This window comes from Pholcus phalangioides, unplaced genomic scaffold, assembly GCF_987345545.1.
Source record: "Pholcus phalangioides strain wild (caught in Gottingen) unplaced genomic scaffold, Ppha-v1.0 ptg000012l_1, whole genome shotgun sequence".
Taxonomy (NCBI): Eukaryota; Metazoa; Arthropoda; class Arachnida; order Araneae; family Pholcidae; genus Pholcus; species Pholcus phalangioides.
Window position 1 is genome coordinate 15,137,826 of NW_028301605.1, and position 18,971 is coordinate 15,156,796.

The window sequence follows — 18,971 nt, forward strand, 5'->3', positions numbered from 1 at the left end:
AGGAGATCTGCGACTGCACCACACGGTGTTGTGAATGTACATGCTACGAAATGTAACGCATTAATGAATGAGGGTACAACCGTACAGTATACAGCTTTTGTAACGTATCATTGCATCAGACAAACCAAAGTTCTTCACGGACTGACTTTTTTTCCAGAGGCAGATAATTTTTCTGCTCACGAGAGGTAATTACAGCGGGAGATTAGATAGTACCTGCCCGAGTGGACTGGTGGTGGCGAAATGCTCGTCTACCACCGTGAAGGTTGCCGTCACGGTCCTAGGTTGAAACCCAGAATAATAATATAACTAAGATATTTTTCCCTAATGAGCTTGAGGTGACTACCGATAGATGGCGCCTTCATTTCCAACTCATTAACGACAGTAAACTGCAGTATAACAATATGTCCAGAGTTGGTGTTTGGCACATAAGTAATGTGCATCCAAGCAGTTGGATGCGTACCCGAGAGCTTAAGGTGCCTCCTAACGAACACACAAACGGACATTGGCAATCTTATATATACTGCTTTGTTTAATTCTGCCTCTTTCATCGAATGCTGTATACCAACGTTTCTCAACCTGTGATCCGCAGGCATACTTGATAATTCTATTCTGTGCGAATGAAAAATTATTAAATTGTTGCAATTAGTAATAATACCCACATGGGTTCAAATAAAAGCTATACTTTCTTGGGGTCACCGTTCCTCATCAAGGAAACTGCAATCCTAAATACGGGATATCACTAATTGTAGCCAAAAAATGCCGTTTACGATGAATTTGCCAACTAATTCAAAAATGGGCGAAGAAAATAAAGGCCTACTACAAATCGCAGATCACAACAACGTATTTGACGAAAAAAAAACCATTCAAATGACTAGATGACCATATTTCATTGCCAAAAAATCAAGGCAACTGGGATCTTAAATACGGTAAAACACGGGACGTCGCCAATTGTCATCAAAGACTTTTCCATTAGTCGGCAAAAATACCCCAATTGTAGTAAAAATCCACTGAAAATTTAAAAAAAAACGCTGAACCTGACAAATATGTAAGATGAATATGTCCATATTTGTATTTATAGCTATAATAATCATAATAAGTTATGAAAGAAAAGCTATTTATTCACGATTTTTGTAAACATTACAAATTCAAACGAGCATCGTTGAAAAAACGGGACAAATGTAAAAAAAATATATTCGGAACAAAGAAAAATACAGGTATATCCCGTGATACGGGACACATAAGGATCGTCGAATCGTTTCAGGCATTTGACTGGTCTTTGGAGTCAGAAAGGTGGAGAAACGCTGCTGTATATACCTTTTCTCACGTCTTAATAAATTTACCCCGCGCTCGTTGAGATATTTCTATCAGGTTCCAATACTGAAAATATCTACGAAGTAATGTGCTTCAATTAACATTTAATTTAACTTTTAATGATGAAAACTTAATATGCACGATTAGACATTTGTTTTCAATACCCATCACTAATTAGAAAAGAGCTTTTAGACTTTTCATTTTAAAATTTTAACACGCCTTCGTCCCTTTCCAACTCCGCGATAATGAATGAAGACAGAAATTCTCTCGCGCTCTAGGACCAAAGATACAAGTAATTGTATTACTATAAACGAAGCAGCTGCTATGAAGTTAATGAAGGAAGGCTCCTCAACACAATCCGTAATTGAACCTCGAAGCTTCACCCTCGACTAGATCAAAGAGAATCGGTCTCTTAAGGAAGAGAGGACGGACGCAAATTGGAAGTTCTCTCGTTACAACGACGCCGAATAACCACGGAACAATTCGCACTGGAACTTTATAAGAGTTCTTCTCCCTCTAGTGTGACTCTAGTGGAAACTAGATGATTATTATTATTACAGTACTCGATGAATAGTAGCCCTTTCAATAAAGGATTCCATAGAGATATTACAAAAGCCCTCCGCTTACTCTTCGAGTGCATAAATACTACATACTATTTATTGCATATCCTTCTTTTACCCAATGGTCAGTTTCAAATAGCAAGATCGACCAGCGTCTCTCTTATTTCAGTCATAAACATTGATGGGAAGGTAATAAAAAAGATAGCATCTCTACCAATAATAGAAAAAATAAGAACAAGTGAACATTCGGTACCAGTCAATACCGTTGGCAACCGGTTGTGATGCAGTCGGTAGAGCATCAGATTGGCAATCCGACAGTTACGGGTTCGATACCTGCTCGTCACATCTATTAACCTCCAGTGCGACGCAGTGATAATACTGCGTCGACAGATTCTCGACTTTCCCAGCCATTTTTCATTTTCCCGATTTTTCCAAACTTTCCAAAACGCTAGGAACCGTAATGTAATGACCCCTTAATTATGTATAATTACCATATTTATTTTATTTATGCAATATTGCTTGCCCAAGGCCTATACAAGAGGACGCGGTAGATTTGTAAACATATGCTTTGTAACATTTGACAAGAAATCGGAGATCGTGGGGGAGTTAACAATAGTAGAGGGGAGCTTGTTCCATTCAACTATGGTATTGGGAAAGAAACTGAATTTAAAACAATCTGTAGAGGCAAAAATAGGTTTTAATTTTTTGCGATGGTCAAGTCTATTGGAAACATAGGAAGACCTAGACAAAATACCGGATGTATCGAATCTTTAATTTAAATGACCATGAATAATCTTGTAAAGCATGGCTACGTGGGAGATAAGTCGGTGAGTAGCGAGTGGGTGGAGATTAAGTTCGAGTTTAAGATCGGAAACTGAACTAAAAGATGACCAGCAGTCATGAATAAAGCGGGTGGATTTATTTTGGATAGATTCTAGTTTGTCGATGTTACTAGAGGTGTTGGAGGTCCCAGACCTCAGCTGCATAAGTAAGAACGGGAGAAATATAAGTTTGGTAGCAGAGAAGTCGGACGTCACGAGTAGAATGTTTGAAGTTGCGGCGAGAAGGAAAAAAAGTTTGTTCACAATTTTGATCACTAATCTGAATTTTCGGTAGAAAGGGGGGTTCGTTCTCCCCCCCCCCTTTTTTTTTAACACTTGTCAGAAGACGAAGACCATCCATTTGAACCATTTATATGAATGCCATATTTTTTTCATCAATAAATATGATCCTGTGTTTTTGTTTCCCTAGCACTACAGTTGAACCTCTTGATAACGGACACACAGTGGGGACTAAAAACTACGTCCGCTAACGGGGGAGGGTTGTGTTCGTTAATACAGTCCACGCCGCTTAATGTGATCAACTTCTAATATTTCAACATCATCAAGAAACATCAACTTCTGATGTTTCTGAATAAAAGAAATAATAAGCCCAGAATAAACCAAATTGGCCATCTAGCTCAGGAGAAATTTATTCGTTCGTTTGCAATACATCACTGAAATCTGCGTTCGTCGAAGTAATTTTAGTAGAAAGGGGTTTTTAACAGCTACCTGATGCGAAGATATATTTAGGAAAGAGAGAAAATTCAACTGCTCTTACGGGTAATCGAACCCACGTCCTTTCACTTTCCGGGAGAAAGCACTAGACTACAAAGGCAACGAATATCTCAATCTTTCCTTGGAGATCGATCACTGAACGGGACCGTACATGGACGGTCGGACCAAGCTCAAAATTGCTGACACTGCCATCAGACGGCGACTTACCCGAGGACGATGTCACTCTCTGCTATCCGTGCAAAGACTGAGTCTTTCGGTCGTGACCCATAGCTCAACAATCCCTGGCTGAAAGTAGATTTGTACGACCCTTCTCAGAAACTCCTGTACAGCCGACCTCTAACTCACGGTCAGGGATTCTCGAATTCTGGTGCTTAGGTCATGGCTTAAACTTGATTCGCACGAGCTTCCTATAGATGAATCGTATAAACCCACTTACATTCCTGTATATTCCTTATTATGTCAATAATGCCCTTATTGCGTCACTGGTATCACTAATTTCGAAAAAAAAAGTGTCATGGGTCGCGATCATGGGTTCTTAACCTTTTTTTTCAGCCACGACCCATAATCAAAAAAAGCTGATCTTTTTTTTGATTATGGGTCGTGGCTGAAAAAAAAGGTTAAGAACCCCTGCCGTAGAGGATATAGCTCCGTTGAGCCCTGGTATGTTCTAAGAGTGGTGGCGCGATATAATATATTTCTTTTTTATATTTTGCGATATTTTATTAACCGTCACTATGGTTTTGGTTCCGTAAGAATGACAAACAGTTAAAATAATGCAGATATCGATGAGAGAATAAGGTTTTCAATAAGAATTCGCGTCACGAAATCGCAGCACGTGCTTAGATGGAAAGAAATCGCGTTGTGTTGTATGCTATTGTAATTCCCAAAATGGATGCACAGTAATTCCATTCCCAAACGAAGGACCACAACTTGGACGTTTGCAGGCGGGTTTGGTACAGTAGGAGCAGGACCAAAACGGGTGCCGAATTCATCCCCCTGACCCCTTTTCCACCATTACAGAGGAGCTCCAAAATGCATGTGTTCAGGGCCGTCTTAAGAGTATCATGGGCCCCCCAGGCCAATTGATTTTTCTAAGGCCCTACGAAACAAATTCTCTAAAATTTCAACCAGATCTCATTTTTTTGAGGCCCCTTTTCGCTTGAGGCCCCCGGGCCGTGCCCGGGTGGGCCCATGCCTTAAGACGGTGCTGGAATGCGGTGAGTACATATCGTACCTAACTATACCCAAACGGTGTGCCGCGGTACTCCGTGAGAAATTTCGCGGCTTGAACTGTAAAGAAAATAGTAGTATGGCTACGATTCCCAACTCGGTGCCGCCAAAAAGGTTCGAAATCGGGTAGCGGTGATACAAACGTGGAAAAAGTAGAAAATCTATATCATAGTTTCCCAAACATTTTTTTTCATCTCCCCCCCCCCCCTTTTCAAAAAATTTCTCTTCTCATCATTGTCCCCAACTCAATCCAACCCATAGAATCCGATGCTAAACTCAAAGCTTCTACCGCCCCCCCCCCCTCCCAGACCATTCCATCGCGCCCTTTGGGAAACACTGATCTATTTGCTTCCTTTTTATTACTGACGGTACCTTTAAGTACTACTAATTTTTTTTTTCAACGGGATGGAGTTAACTACACTCCAATTTGGATGATCTCCACAGTAAAACAGGTAATTTGCACTTTAAAACAGATACGTTCCACTGAGAAACCGTTTTATAGTGGAATACTAAATCCAACGGAGTTCTTGTTGCAATTAATTATCGTTATTACAATCGTTAGTTGAGATCCAACGTTCGGGGCCATGTACCGTGGGCGGAGATACGGAAAGGTCACTATACCCCCCCCCCCCCCAGTATCAAAGACGGAGCCGACTGATCTAATGTATTTGGATGTATACTTTGACTTTCAAGTATGTCATCATCATGTCCCCCCCCCCCCCAGACTTTGAAGTCTATCTCCGCCTATGCCCTGTGTCCCCCATACCCACGTCTCTCCATGTTCGCGGTTGAGGGCGAGAGCCCCCCCCCTCAAACATCTCCGACTAGTAGTCCGATAGTACACACGTCTTAAAGAACAACACAAAAGAATTAATATCACAACGTGATAATACACGATCAGTTAATTATTGATGAATCGTGATTATTAATTAATAAGTGTCAGGAACTAACTATGTTAGTTAATTGATTCTTGAAAACGGGCTTTTATACTGTTCGGAGTAAATTAGTTTTTTAATTATAGTGGTTAATTATTTCATTAGTTAATTAATAAATTACATGATCAATTAATAATTATAGCCAGCAGACTTTAAATAAAATTGTAGTTGAAATATATACGGAATTTTATATTGATGCTATCAACTGCACTTTACTTTGGATGATATCCACTTTTAAACGGATACTTTGCACTTTAAATATAAGTGCAAAGTATCCGTTTTAAAGCGAAAAGTATCCGTTTTAAAGCGAAAAGTATCCGTTTTAAAGCGAAAAGTATCCGTTTTAAAGTGCAAAGTATTCGAATTATAGTTGCATGTACCAAGTGCAAAGTATTCAAATTCAAGTGCACTTAATATTACCCCCCGTTTTTAACTCTTTACAGCCCTTACATATGTTGTTGAGTGTTGGTATTTTAAAGTGCAAAGAGGCTGTGTAATAACTTCATGTTTACCAGATGACAGCGCAAGTGTGGGACAACTTGTTTTTTAAAATATGTTAATTAATAAGATTGAGTTAGATGTTTCGTCCCTGTAAAACACAGCTTATACAAAATGTTCCCTAACAAATGTATAAAACAAATTACGGCTTTCTTTGTGGTAAAATAAATAAATACTGATGTATTCATCATAGTTGAATTGACGTTATTTTTGATTTTATTGCAAGCATATAGTGCTGACGAAACTTTCAAGTACCAGGTTAATTGATTCGTTGTGCACTGAATAACTTTTTTTTCAGGCTTTAATTAGAACTAAAAAATTTACATGATAATTATTAGTAGTGAAAGAGTAAATTGTGCATTTCCACCGTTATCTTGCAGAATATATCATATATTTCGAATGAAAGATAAATCACCTGTGAATAGTACGACGACATGCGTATACATAATTATTATCATCCGCAATAATGTCTATGTTACACGGTAATTGTGATAAATCCGGTTATTATGCATAATCGCCAAGCATTTTGGTAAGTTTGATAAATTCTTCTTAAATTTATCACTTTTACCGGCGATTAAGCATAGTTACTCAAGCGTCGTTGGTGAATTTAATAAGTACTAAAAAAAATTTATCACTTTTACCCGCGATTATGCATAATACCCAAGCGTCGCGTCGTTGGCAAACATGATAAAATCGTACTGTATGGTATACTATACATGGTAATTCATACATGTATTTTATCGTTATCTCGGGGTGCGATCGCAAAATTTGTTATCATATCGTAGTCCGACTGTAGTCATCACACACATACTAGACTCATTTGGGGTTTTTTTTTTCATATTTATCGAATTCACCAATTACACTAGAGCAGCTGTTCTCAACCGGTGCTCCGCGGAGCCCTTGGGGGTCCTTGTGCACTCTCTAGGGGCTCCGCGGCTGCTTGAGGAAAATAAAAAACTAAAATTAAAAAAATAATTATAAATACTTTTAAATAGTAAAAATAAATCAGTGACTTTGATGAATAATTAAAAAGTTGGCCTCCGCTATAGAATTTTTTAACTTAAAAGGGCTCCGCGAGTCAAAAAAGTTGAGAACCGCTGCACTAGGGTATTATGCATAACCACAGATAAAAAGGCGATTGATTTCAAGTATTAATCACGTTTATAAATGACACGTGTGGTTATTGTGCATAATCGCCGGTAAAAACTATAGTTTTTTTAGTATTTATCAAATTTATATCAACGACGCTTGTGGGTATTATGCATATTCGCCGTTAAAAGTGATAAATTTACCAAACTTACCAAGACGATTAGTAAGCATGATAATAACCGGTTATTATGTATAATGACCGATTTACCGTAACTAAATTATATACTGTAACGATTTACCGTAGACGTAAATTTATACGTCTTCCAACAGATATATTCCACATTTAGATTAATAAATATTCTCTCCGGATAGAGAAGATATTGAAACTGGAGTCGTACTAGTGAGAGCGATTTGACTGACAGGTAAATATTTTGAACATATTTCATCTATCAGAGGATCTTCGAGAAATTCAAAAAATTAAATAATTCTTGAAAACTTTAAAATTCAAATAAGAAAGAAATTTTAAATTCTTTTTTGGCGGAAAAAAAAATCTGAATCAGTTAAATATGTGAACAGCAGAATTTTGTGATAAATTGATATTTATACATATACGAATGTTTTTTTCGTCACATGTCTTACCTCTTTGAGTGACAGCGTCGCGTCTATGATCGCCAAAAACAGCAGCAGGAGCATCAGAACGGATGTCATCCGGACTTGTGCCATCGTCGTAATCGGAGAATCGGTTTTTGTGTTTTTTCTCTCTCGAAAGTCGGATTGATGATTAAAAACTCTCGCTCTATGTCTAAAAGCTCTCGGGCATCCCGAGTCTTGGCGATGCTCGGCTCTACCGAAATCTCGCCAAGAATGTTATAGTCTCGGGAGAATTCTTAGTGGGAACTGAAACGTGACCGAATTTGAGGAAAAAAGTCCAAACTCTTCATGTCAACAAAAACTGATTCACAAAAATTTTTATTTGTCAAATGTGCTTTTTTTCAAAACATTCTGAAAAAAAAAAATCCAAAGCGTAAACTGAGTTCAAAATTCTAAATTTATAAATCGAATGAATTCGAACATTACAATGAAAAAAAATAAATACAGGTAACTATATCCGAAAAAAATCCCGTTTGCAAGTACGGTGACCATACATCCCGTTTGGTCAAATGGAACGCATGTTAAACGGATATTGGTGGAACGTGACAACTTTTTTTCTTTCCTTCACATTGTTTTCGTCACCCTCTTGCTGGCACATTTTCTTGGCCACTCACCGAACTAGTCCGTCGCTCTTTGGGTCACTCTTTTACTTTTAATCATCCTCATGCTTGCACATTGTTTTCGTCACTCACATGCTTGCAAACTCTCTAGGTCAGAGGTTCTCGACCCCTGGTCCGTGTGCTTTTCCAAGGGGCTCCACAGAAGCTCCAGGACAATGAAATACATAAGTAGGTCTGATAAATTAAAAAAAAGGAGGCTTATATAGAGTTCCGCCATAGAAATTATAAAGTCAAAAAGGCTCCGCGAGTTAAAAAAAAAAGGTTGGGAACCGCTGCTTTAGGGCAATGCCGTGACTAGTGGAGGGCAAAGGGAACATTTCTCCCTGATGTCCAGTTTAACATGGCAACTTCGAGGCGCAAATGCGAACTGATCTCCCCGTTAAAAAGTCTCGCCACAGAGAGCAACAGTCCTACAAACAGTACAAATATTCAGTCACTACACATCACTCACTTCACTTCTGAGATATAGATGGCAGCACTAAAAAATCATACACAACACTAGATACGCACTCAGACTGTTAGATACACGCACTTACACTTCCGGCACAACTCACTAGGTAGTAAATTGCCTATGGCAATAGACCTGAGTTGTGCTCGGTCTGAAAAAAACAAAAAGTTTAACATGGCAGCGAATTTAAAGGATAAAAATTGAAAAGAATGAGAAGAAAAAAAAGTTTTTTTTATTTAATACTGTAAAAAAATACTATAGTTTGCAGCAGGAGAGGTGGCAAAATCAAGTTTTGCCTGCCTGATAAATAATCCTAGTTCCGGCCCTGTCTCACGGTGCCGCCGCGGCACACCCATTGGGAATCACGGGAATAAATCGTTACTCTATAGAATGAATAGATTTTTTTTCTTTTACAACGTATCAGTGGCATTTTTAGTAAGTAATCCGACGCATCGTGGATTCATAGGAGAAGTGAAATCAATAATCTATTCAAATTCTGCTCGGAAGGTAAACACCGAGTTCTGAATACGGAATCGGAGGACGTGAATACGTGAGTCTGATTTTGAATACACTTGAGGTGTCTTAGAAGAGTGCAGATTCCGCTACCGTTACACTTTCTTACAACAAGGTAGAGATGATTCCCGGCTGTTACTTGTATTATGTTCCCTTCTTGTAATACACTTTGGAAGAGGAGACGGTAGAACTTTCCAGAGTCGCCGAAGTGTTTCATTTCCTTCAAGTTCAGAATCTTGAAGTGAATGGCATATAAAGTACTGTCGGCCCCGCTTAATCGGGTAGCAACGATTCTAGCACACGATATCCGATTAAGCGGGTTATCCCATTACGCATTGAACAATTCAATTGCCATTTTACAACACTGGTATAGTTTGTACTGTATTAAAAACTGATGAAGGATCAAAATAATAATAAAGCTTCTCGAATAAATTGGACATCAAAAATAAAGTAAAAAAATTGTATTTAATGACAATGATCATAATACCCAAGATTTTTACTTTTCATTTGGGGAAGTCAGCACTCTCTATTGGCGAAATAGTGAACAAAAATAAAATAATTAAATACAAATACAACGCCACAACAGGCAAATTGCCCAACGAGGTGGCTGACTTAAGAACATCATGGATCCCCGAGCCATATTTTGGAGACCCTACCTACTACTGCTACAACCCCCACCGAATCGGTACATGCGGGAATGTGCGTGTGCGTGTGCGTGTAGTGAAACCTGACGTGAAGTTTTTTTTGTTTCTCTGTAATGCTTGTTATGTGTAGTTCTGCCATCTGCCACCAGTTTTTCTAACTATGAGTGAAGTGTTATGATTGAATGATTTATCGTTGCAGGACTGTTGCTTTCTGTGGCGAGACTTTTTAATGGGGAGATCGGCTCGCATATGCGCCTTGAAGTTGGGAACCACAGAAGCTCAGCCGACCACCACTATGGGGTTCGAACCCGGATCTTCGCATCGCGAGTCCGTCACTATAACCACTCGACCACCACAGCGGCAAAAATATTGCACCGCATGTGAAAATATGTTGATAGATGGGTCAAAACAACTAACCTACCCCGCCATGTACACTCACTTTAAGGAATATGAAAGTGGCACACAATATTGATTAAAATAACAGAGAGAAAATACTGTAAGATATATTGCCATAATTATTTGGAGGTGGGTGGGTTTGAACCGATGTACCCTGAACTCTTCCCAGCTCTATCTAACTCCGTATCTTACCAACCCACCACTACAGCACTAAAAAAACTTTTTCATGTCGGGATTCAAACCCATGACAGCTGATAAAACCCCTATCTCCAGCCTGATGCGCTAACCAATGAACCACACAAACTTCAATTTGTAACCACACAAATGTAGGTATTGAAGACAAATTGAATACTTGGAGGCCAGTACCTACTCTCAAATGTATTTATCTTAACTTAATAACATATTTTTCATTAATTCCAAATGTTTCATTCAATAAAAACATATGTATAGTGGTTGATGTGTATTAATTTCGTGTAAAAGAATAAGATAAAAGGCAGCGGAATTGTGCGTCAATTCTTTGTTTTTTCCAATTTCAATTTGTATTGGACCCTAGGTCGTAATACAAACATGTACTGTTCCCTACACGTTCGGAAGCGCGTTGGGGGGGGGGCACAGAGGCCTTGTGCCCCACCCCTCCTGGATAAACAAAGATTAATTTTTTAAAAAGTTTTTGAATATTTTTGTAAAATTCGCTAAGCATTTCACAAATGCATTTTCACTTACAGTATTTCTTCCATTGTATCTGGAAATATTTTCCATCGAATCTGTATGTGTTTCATTGAATCTAAAGTTATGTGTTTCATTGAATCTAAACTTATGTGTTTCTTTCATTAATTTCAAATTATCATTGATTCTGAAATTATTATTAGTATCTTCATATTATTGTATAGATATGTTCTCATCATTTGTGTGCATTCTCGTTAATTTCTGGATGCCGACCCCCCGTTCCTCAAAATTTATGAAGTCATGGCTCGAGGGCAGAGAGGCCTTTAATGTCTGGGTCTCAGCGCAGACCGCCGAAATCGTAAAAATGCTTCGAAAACCAATAAACCAGCGGACGAATTTATGACGGGATTGCAAGTGTAGGAACGTTTTAGACACAGAAGAAATTGAAGAAAGGCCATGTCCAATCAATCCCGATTCACTTTCGTGTTGCGCCCTCTACCAGTGAAAGCCCCTGCGACTCATAGGGTATCTTTTTCTCAGTCACCTCGTTGGGCACTTTCCATGTTGTAGCCTTGTATTTGCATTGGTTGACTTTTCAGTCACCCATTTTTGTCGAATGGCTTGTATGTTGCATTGATTTGATGGCTGTCTTCATGGGGAGAACGACGCGAGTGATTTGTAACTTGCGAGCAAGGGGAGCCATCACTGTAAATCTTTCTGCTGACTTTTCCGACACAACTCTGCCTCTTTCGAGGTAACAGAAGTAAGGTGCTTTGCATCAGTCCGGGGTTATGAGTGGTTCTATCTATCTATCTATTGGTTGACTTCCTGGCCTAGCCCATGGATGTGCAAACTCCGAGCAGCGGGTCAAATAGACCCTTTCGGAAATTCGAAGCGATTCTAAAAATGTTTCATTATTTCAAAATATTGATATGATTAGATTTTTTTTTTCAGAAAATTAGTCACAATTAGCTTACGTAATTTTTTTTTTGGGGGGGGGGGGAAGAAAAAAATAAATTCAAAATTTAAAAAAAAAAATTTATCGGAAGAAACAGAAAAAAATTTTAGCAGGAAAATATTCAAGTGACAAAAAATTAAAAAAGTAATTTACCAATTTATAAAATTTTATTCATGACAATCAGCCATAAATTGCCTTAGACATCAATAAAATATAAATTTGGTGAATTCCACGTGTGTGAATTTTTTTATTTTAATGGAAATTTTTAAAAATCAAATATGGTCACTCTCTTACTGATTAACGCGTTCGCAATTTACGTACATAACTTTGGATGTTCGTAAGTCGGGGACTGTCTATAATCTAAATAAATTATGCAATAATATCGCTTTCCGGTACAATTTTCCTAAACCCTTCATTTTGATAATGCTAGTAACAAAAAGTGAATTTCAAAGGATTTCACGGCCAACTAATTAATTAATTTTAATCATCGAATATCCTAATGAAGATTAAATACAAGCTTTCAAAACAACGAAGTTTTATAAATCTCTCAAATCAGTGGAAACTGTTTGCATGTTATTAGTTCGTGTTTACTTTAGTCCAAGAAGTAGACGGCGGAGAAAATTCATTTGCATTATGCAAATTAGAGGATTCCAATTCTTTCCCCCCATTGAAAGCTTTGGGAAAACTTGTCATCGGGAAAATTCCGAGTATTTCAATCCCGTACATTCCTTTGCTTCGGGAAACGCTACTTACATGTGTATTTGCTTTTTCATGAATCTTTTCTTCTCAATTTATGGTGTTGTAACTATGGTGGTATCTTGCAGAGAAAATATCTGAATAATTTTATATAACATTGCCAGAAAATTCCGGTAATCATCGACTTTGAAATTAGTAGGGCGGTTGTTTAAACCAATGGGTCTCAACCTGGGGGCGGCGATGCGCCCGAAAAATTCGTAAATGGTTTAAAAAATAATAAAAATTTAAGGAGTTCGTACATTTCAATGTTGTTTGCGAAAAAAAAAAAGTTATTCTCACGGAAGGGGATTTTTTTGGTACAGGAAAAAATATAGCTGAATTTTTCACCCGTAGAGGGCGCAACACGAAAGTGAATCGGGATTGATTGGACCCGACCTTTCTTCAATCTCTTCTGTGTCCAAAACGTTCCTAAAGCTTAGCTTATGTAAAACAACTTCACCAGTAATGCTTTGCCCCATCAATGTCGACATCACAATGGAAACCTTATGTAAACACCTGTGACTGGAAAATTCATCAATCAGCTGTTAATCGTGCAACCTGCATTTTATAGGATTCTGATTAGTAAATTTCCAGTGATCCTCTTTCGTGAGGCGCCTTCTATCTACAGAAATTTAAACCGTTCCTTTCTCAACCACAAAAAATTACCCTTCGTGAGAATAACTTTCACAAACCGAATTCAAAAATATTAATTCGTTAAATTTTTACCATTACTGGCGCTGATATAACGATGTTTACATTGCACGATTCGTGAAGTTGTTTAATCTCAAATACCAGCGGAAAATTTACGAACGTTTCGGGCACAAAAGAGATTGAAGAAAGGTTTAGATCGTCTTGGGGGCGATGGAAAGCTCCAAGGGGGCGGTAGAGGCTGCGGGTATAACATAGAATCCTATGGTTTAGATTGCGTTGGGGGGGGGGGGGGGAGAAAAAACTTCTGAAGAAGGGGGGGGGGAGGTGTGGGACAAAAAAGGTTGGGATACTGGTTTAGATCCACTACCTCGTGCAGCGGCCTCTAATGACAAAAATTTGAACTATTTTTTTCCTCAACAAAAAAGAAAGTTTCGTGAGCAAAACCGCATTCAAAAATACTAATTCCTTCAATTTTCACTATTACCGACGCTTACATAACGATGTTAACCCCACATCGGTGAATAAAGCACTATTGGTGACATGGTCCCCACAAGGGGGGGGGGGGGCTGACAGCACTCTAGCCCTGGGCCTGGGCAGTTCTCATCATTATTTCCTTTTTAATGCTATAAATTAACTACAGAAGGGGCCCGTTAAAAGTATGACCGGGGCCCTCAAAAGATTCCAGCCTGGGGGCCCCTCTCCAGGATGTGTGAAGTCTCCCAAGGCCATGCATGATTGGTGAAGTTGTTTTATCTCAACCACCATTAGAAACTTTGCGACCTTTTTGGACACGAAAGAGATTAAAGTGTAGGTTCAATCTTCTGTGCAGCGTCCTCTTCCGGCAAAAATTGGAAGTAATTTCTTCTGTAGTAAAAAAAAAAATCCCCCCCCCTTTCGTGAAAATAGATTTTTCGCAAACCGCATTCAAAAATGTACCAATTCCTTCAATTTTTACACTATTTATGAATTTTTGGGGACACCCTGTATTTCCCTTTCCACCGATCTTTACTACTCCATGGCATGATAACTAAGGTGGCATCTTGCAAAAGAAATATCGGAATAATTTTGAATAACATTCCAAGAGAATTCCGGAAATCACATTGGCTGTGAAAGTGGAAGAGGCCGGTCGTTTAAACTCATTATGGTGTGGAGTAATTTAATGTGGCTTCCTCTCTCTTCTCTCCTGATGAACCATCTCGCACTTCTCTCTCTCTCTCTCTCTGGTGTTAATCCTTCGATCCGGTGGATTCTTCTCCCATTTTCAATGTTGGGGATTTTTACCGTGTGTTGTTCAAAACTCCAGTGATGGATCGTTCGCATGTTGGTAATGAATCATGGGGATATGCCATGTATTCATGTATGTGTGTGTATTTCGCGCAATTCTCGCCGTTTCCCATGATAAACATCTTTCACAACAACCGCATTTTTCCTCTCACCTCTGTGTGGTGATGGATGATGGATCCGTCGTCCTTTATGTTGGTGATGGGATCGTTTGGAGCATCCACGTCCATTTCTCTGGAACCCATTCTTGTTCTTTTTATGATTGGTCGGCGGTGCTCGGGTGAATATTGATGCTCGTTTGGATCGATCCCGGGTGGGAACGACGAAAACAATCGTATTTATGGATTAATCGATGGGATATATTCCTTAATAGCTATCTATTTATACGTTCCCGCCTCGCACGTATTCGAGTCGAGGTGCTTATGTAAAATCGTGGGGGGAGTGTGGAATTTTTAGTGCACATCAATTTCCGTCGACACTTTCGTGATCGTGTCGCGTTCGAATAAATTAGTTGATTATTTTTTCTCTTTAATTTTTGCATTTCACTAATGATCTTTATATTGGATTTTTTGTTTCTTCTTATTTTTATGCTCATATTCTTGTTGTTTTTCTTCTATAGATTGCTTTCCACGAGCTGAATCCGTTTCCTCAGCGAGTCATCACAGCGAAGAGGGAGCAGCACATGCTGATAGTAAAGGTGAGATTTCTTAAAATTTTATGTTTTGGTACAGCGGGAAATTCACGATGGCTGCGGAAAAAATATGCACAGAATGGTACACATAAGCTGTGTGCAGAACTGTATTTTTAGCATGGTGTCGTGCGCTTTTTACAAGGAAAAATCCTTAAGGCAGTCGTCCAGGCAGCCTTCCACTTCAGCATTGGTAGCTGAGGACCCCCCTCCCCCCAAAAAAAAATATATAGTCCGTCTCAAAAATTTAGGCACAAAAGAAATACATAAAGGAAGTGCGAGTATTATATGGGATAGTCGGGTAATATGGAACACCGGGTTTCCTGCGCCTTCAGATATGGTTCCCACAGTGGCGTAGCCAGAAATTTCGTTCGGGGGGGGGGGAATCAAAGTGATAGAACAATAGATTTTGCCATCTTTTTCCTACTCCTGAAATTTACTCAGACAAGTTTTCAAAAGTGTTTATTAGTTATTAGAAATGTGCTCAATAATTTGAAACTAGGCACAATGTAGATCACAAGTGTTTCTGTGCTGTGCTATTTTTAGCTGGCGATTCTCTCCGGTTAGATGGAACGCTGTTTTTGTTCCGCAAATATGTGTCGGGTAATATGGAATACTATAAGTAATATCTGAGTTGAAAAGGGCCCCAAGGTAACGTCTTCAAAAATTTTTGAAATAACTACCACTGATTCTACTCATTTAAATATGCGCAAAAATCCAAAAAAAAAAAAATCGAGTGGAATTATTATAAGCCACTCAAAAAAAAAATTGTAAATATCAATATTTTCAACGCCAATAGAGGCCAAGAATGAATTTAAAAATCCCGCACCCCCTAGAGTATACTATAAGAGTGACGTCATTCAAACAGCACATAATCAGGTACAGCGCTGATAAAGAAACAGAAAAAAGAGAAATGATTCGTTTTTAGAGAGCATAGAAGCTGGAGAAAGAAAGAAAAAGAAATTGAAGTTTTTTTCATAGATATATCGCCAAGAAGCGCAAGAGGTGATGTGTGGCCAACTGTTGTCACTTAATTTTTTGCGGCTTTAAGGTATCCGACTACGTTGAAAACGTCATTTTGGAAGAAAATGTCGATTTTTGTTCTTTCTATAAAAGCCCTATTCTTTGTGATTCCAAAACAGACCTTGTTTTGTTTATATGACGCACACAACCGAAGTTACGCCCACTTTAGTGCGTTGCGTTTTTAAATACAAGTAATACGTGAATATTGACTAAAGTTTTACGAAGAATGATATTTTTTACATTTTACTTTAGTTTGTGACATGATTTCTAAAAATTTATTCATTGTGTTCTTACGAAATTTTAATATGATATTTCACTATATATTGTTCAGATTATGAACCAAAGTCTAAGATCTATCACATATATTTTTTGAATTACAGTGACGAAATGTAGGATAAAATTTAAAAAAATTCACAAGTTCATTAACGTACGTGGGTGTAACTTAATGAGCACATAATGCAATCCTTTACATTTTGGTTCATACCCTGCAACATCACTAGTTAAATGTACTGTGAAAATCACAAAATATTTAATTAACAAAATTGTTTGCAATCGTGTTTCGAATTAGTACTTTTTTATAGAAAATGACATAAGTAGACTAGAATTTCAAGGAAACAGTTATTTTCCGGATATTATGCTGAGGTGAACTCGGAAAGAAAAGTCATCACGTCTCATCCGGGACTCGAATCCAGACCCTCTTGCATAACGGGCAAGCATGTTACCATCTACTACACCACTGGAGACAATCTTGGCTGAGAAAAAGCCATCTATCTCTAAACCGTCCAACCGTGGGGGGGGGGGGGGGGGGCATTTCCTGAAGTTAAGAGATGCTACTAATGTCTCTACTTCAGCGCCTCACGCCACAGTGCATGAAATAAGGAAGGCAGGGTCATGTCTCCAGTGGTGTAGATGGTAGCATGCTTGCCCGGTATGCAAGAGGGCCTGGGTTCGAGTTCCGGCGGAGACAAGATGACTTTTCTTTCCGAGTTCACCTCAGCATATTATCCGGATAATCACTGTTTCCTTGATGTCTTGGGCTGAGAAAAAGCCGTCTATCTCTCTCTAGACTACAATTTGTTACTGTTTTCACCAATTCGAGACATTTTCTATCACAAAAAATGCTATCTGAGTTCACTCCCGTACCATTTTATAGAAAAGTGCTCTCGAACGTAGTCGGATACATTAATAATTGCCTTCCACCGCTAAATTTTTTGTTTTTAACCGTTTCTGGGTAAGATGAATTCACTTGAATTTTCTCACAACTTTTTGTGAATGACGCCTTGGGACCTTTTCCTTGTTAGTTGAGCTATAATATCTCTTCAAGCTGGACAGTTTAGTAAGATAGAATAGGAAAGGCCTTGGAACAATTGTGTGTCCTATTCTCTGTGAGCCCACCTTGACTGTTTTGAGGCAGAATTAGGAAGATTGTATTTGTGGCTCTTGTAAATAGACTATGGACACCCCCCCCCCCCACCGCATCATAAACTACAAAAAACGAACGATGAAATTTTCATTTCTCATTGTCGTAGGCTTATTAAGTGTTGTTTTTGATCAATTCGATTTATTTTTCCCCGTTTTGGACCCCCTATTCCATATTACCCGACAAAAATGATTTTTTTTAATGCCTTTTACTTATTTTATAAGTGTAATACACTGACAAATGCAAAGACAAGAATCGAAAATTGAAAGAAATGCAAGTTTCAGGTTTCTATCGTGTTTTGAATTGGAATAATCGCAAAAGGGGTATTCCATATTACCTGAACTTCATATTTGTAAAACGTACAAAAATGTGTTTCTATAAAATTTTAACAATACACTACGTGCCGCGAGACAGAGATGTTTGAAAACCGCAGTTCTAGAACAACGAATCACTCCGGATCCACCAGGGAGCCCTCGCGCATCGATCACTTCGGATGTTTACCGTCAGTAATAAGAGATAATGCGGAAATTGGCCATTTAACTAACTGAGATCGGATACGATCGATCGACTCGCATGTCTTTTGCAAGATTAACGCTTGGATTAAACCGCACATTCCTCACACAGGAGCTGTTATTCAACGTACACTATCTGTGCACAAATAATGTCCGCAGAGAGAGAGGCTGCAGATAAAAAAGAAATTACGTTTGGAAAATCTGATACATGCAAGTGCATGCTCAACGCGTGGCCCTCGAAGTCATCTAGTGTGTGGCCGCGACATTGAACTTGATTTTGTAAAACTGAACTAAGCAGTACATAACCATTTAGAGTGACCCGAGACACGTTTACAAATCCCTTGAATCGCATGGGACGCTGTTCTAGATCTTCGAGGGGCTCGCGGCACATTTTTACTTCACTTAAGTGGCCTGAGGCACATTTCCACACTAAAGTGCCGTTCCAGGTCAATTAAATGACCCTAGCGTAGTGATTCTCAATCTTTGGAAGCCCGGCCCGGTTGATTCTTTTTTTCTTTTTTTTTTTGTGAGTGGAAAGCCCGGTCATACATACGACTAATGGAAAATAAATGAGGAAAAATGGAAC

At 38.7% G+C, this 18,971-nt stretch overlaps 2 protein-coding genes across 3 annotated transcripts in view; one reads left to right on the forward strand and one right to left on the reverse strand.

Annotated features, from left to right (window-relative positions):
* Positions 1 to 7,956, reverse strand: part of LOC149079640 (uncharacterized) — a 67,671-nt gene extending 59,715 nt beyond the window's left edge. Inside the window, exon 1 of the mRNA XM_089240234.1 lies at positions 7,819 to 7,956. Coding sequence (XP_089096360.1) covers positions 7,819 to 7,902 — 84 coding nt within the window. The 5' untranslated portion in view covers positions 7,903 to 7,956. The remainder of the gene's footprint in view (positions 1 to 7,818) is intronic.
* Positions 1 to 18,971, forward strand: part of LOC149079639 (TBC1 domain family member 2B-like) — a 109,240-nt gene that overhangs the window by 86,573 nt on the left and 3,696 nt on the right. For both annotated transcript variants that reach the window (XM_089240236.1, XM_089240235.1), the window contains exon 18: positions 15,362 to 15,439. In XM_089240236.1, the coding sequence (XP_089096362.1) occupies positions 15,362 to 15,439 (78 nt within the window). The remainder of the gene's footprint in view (positions 1 to 15,361; positions 15,440 to 18,971) is intronic.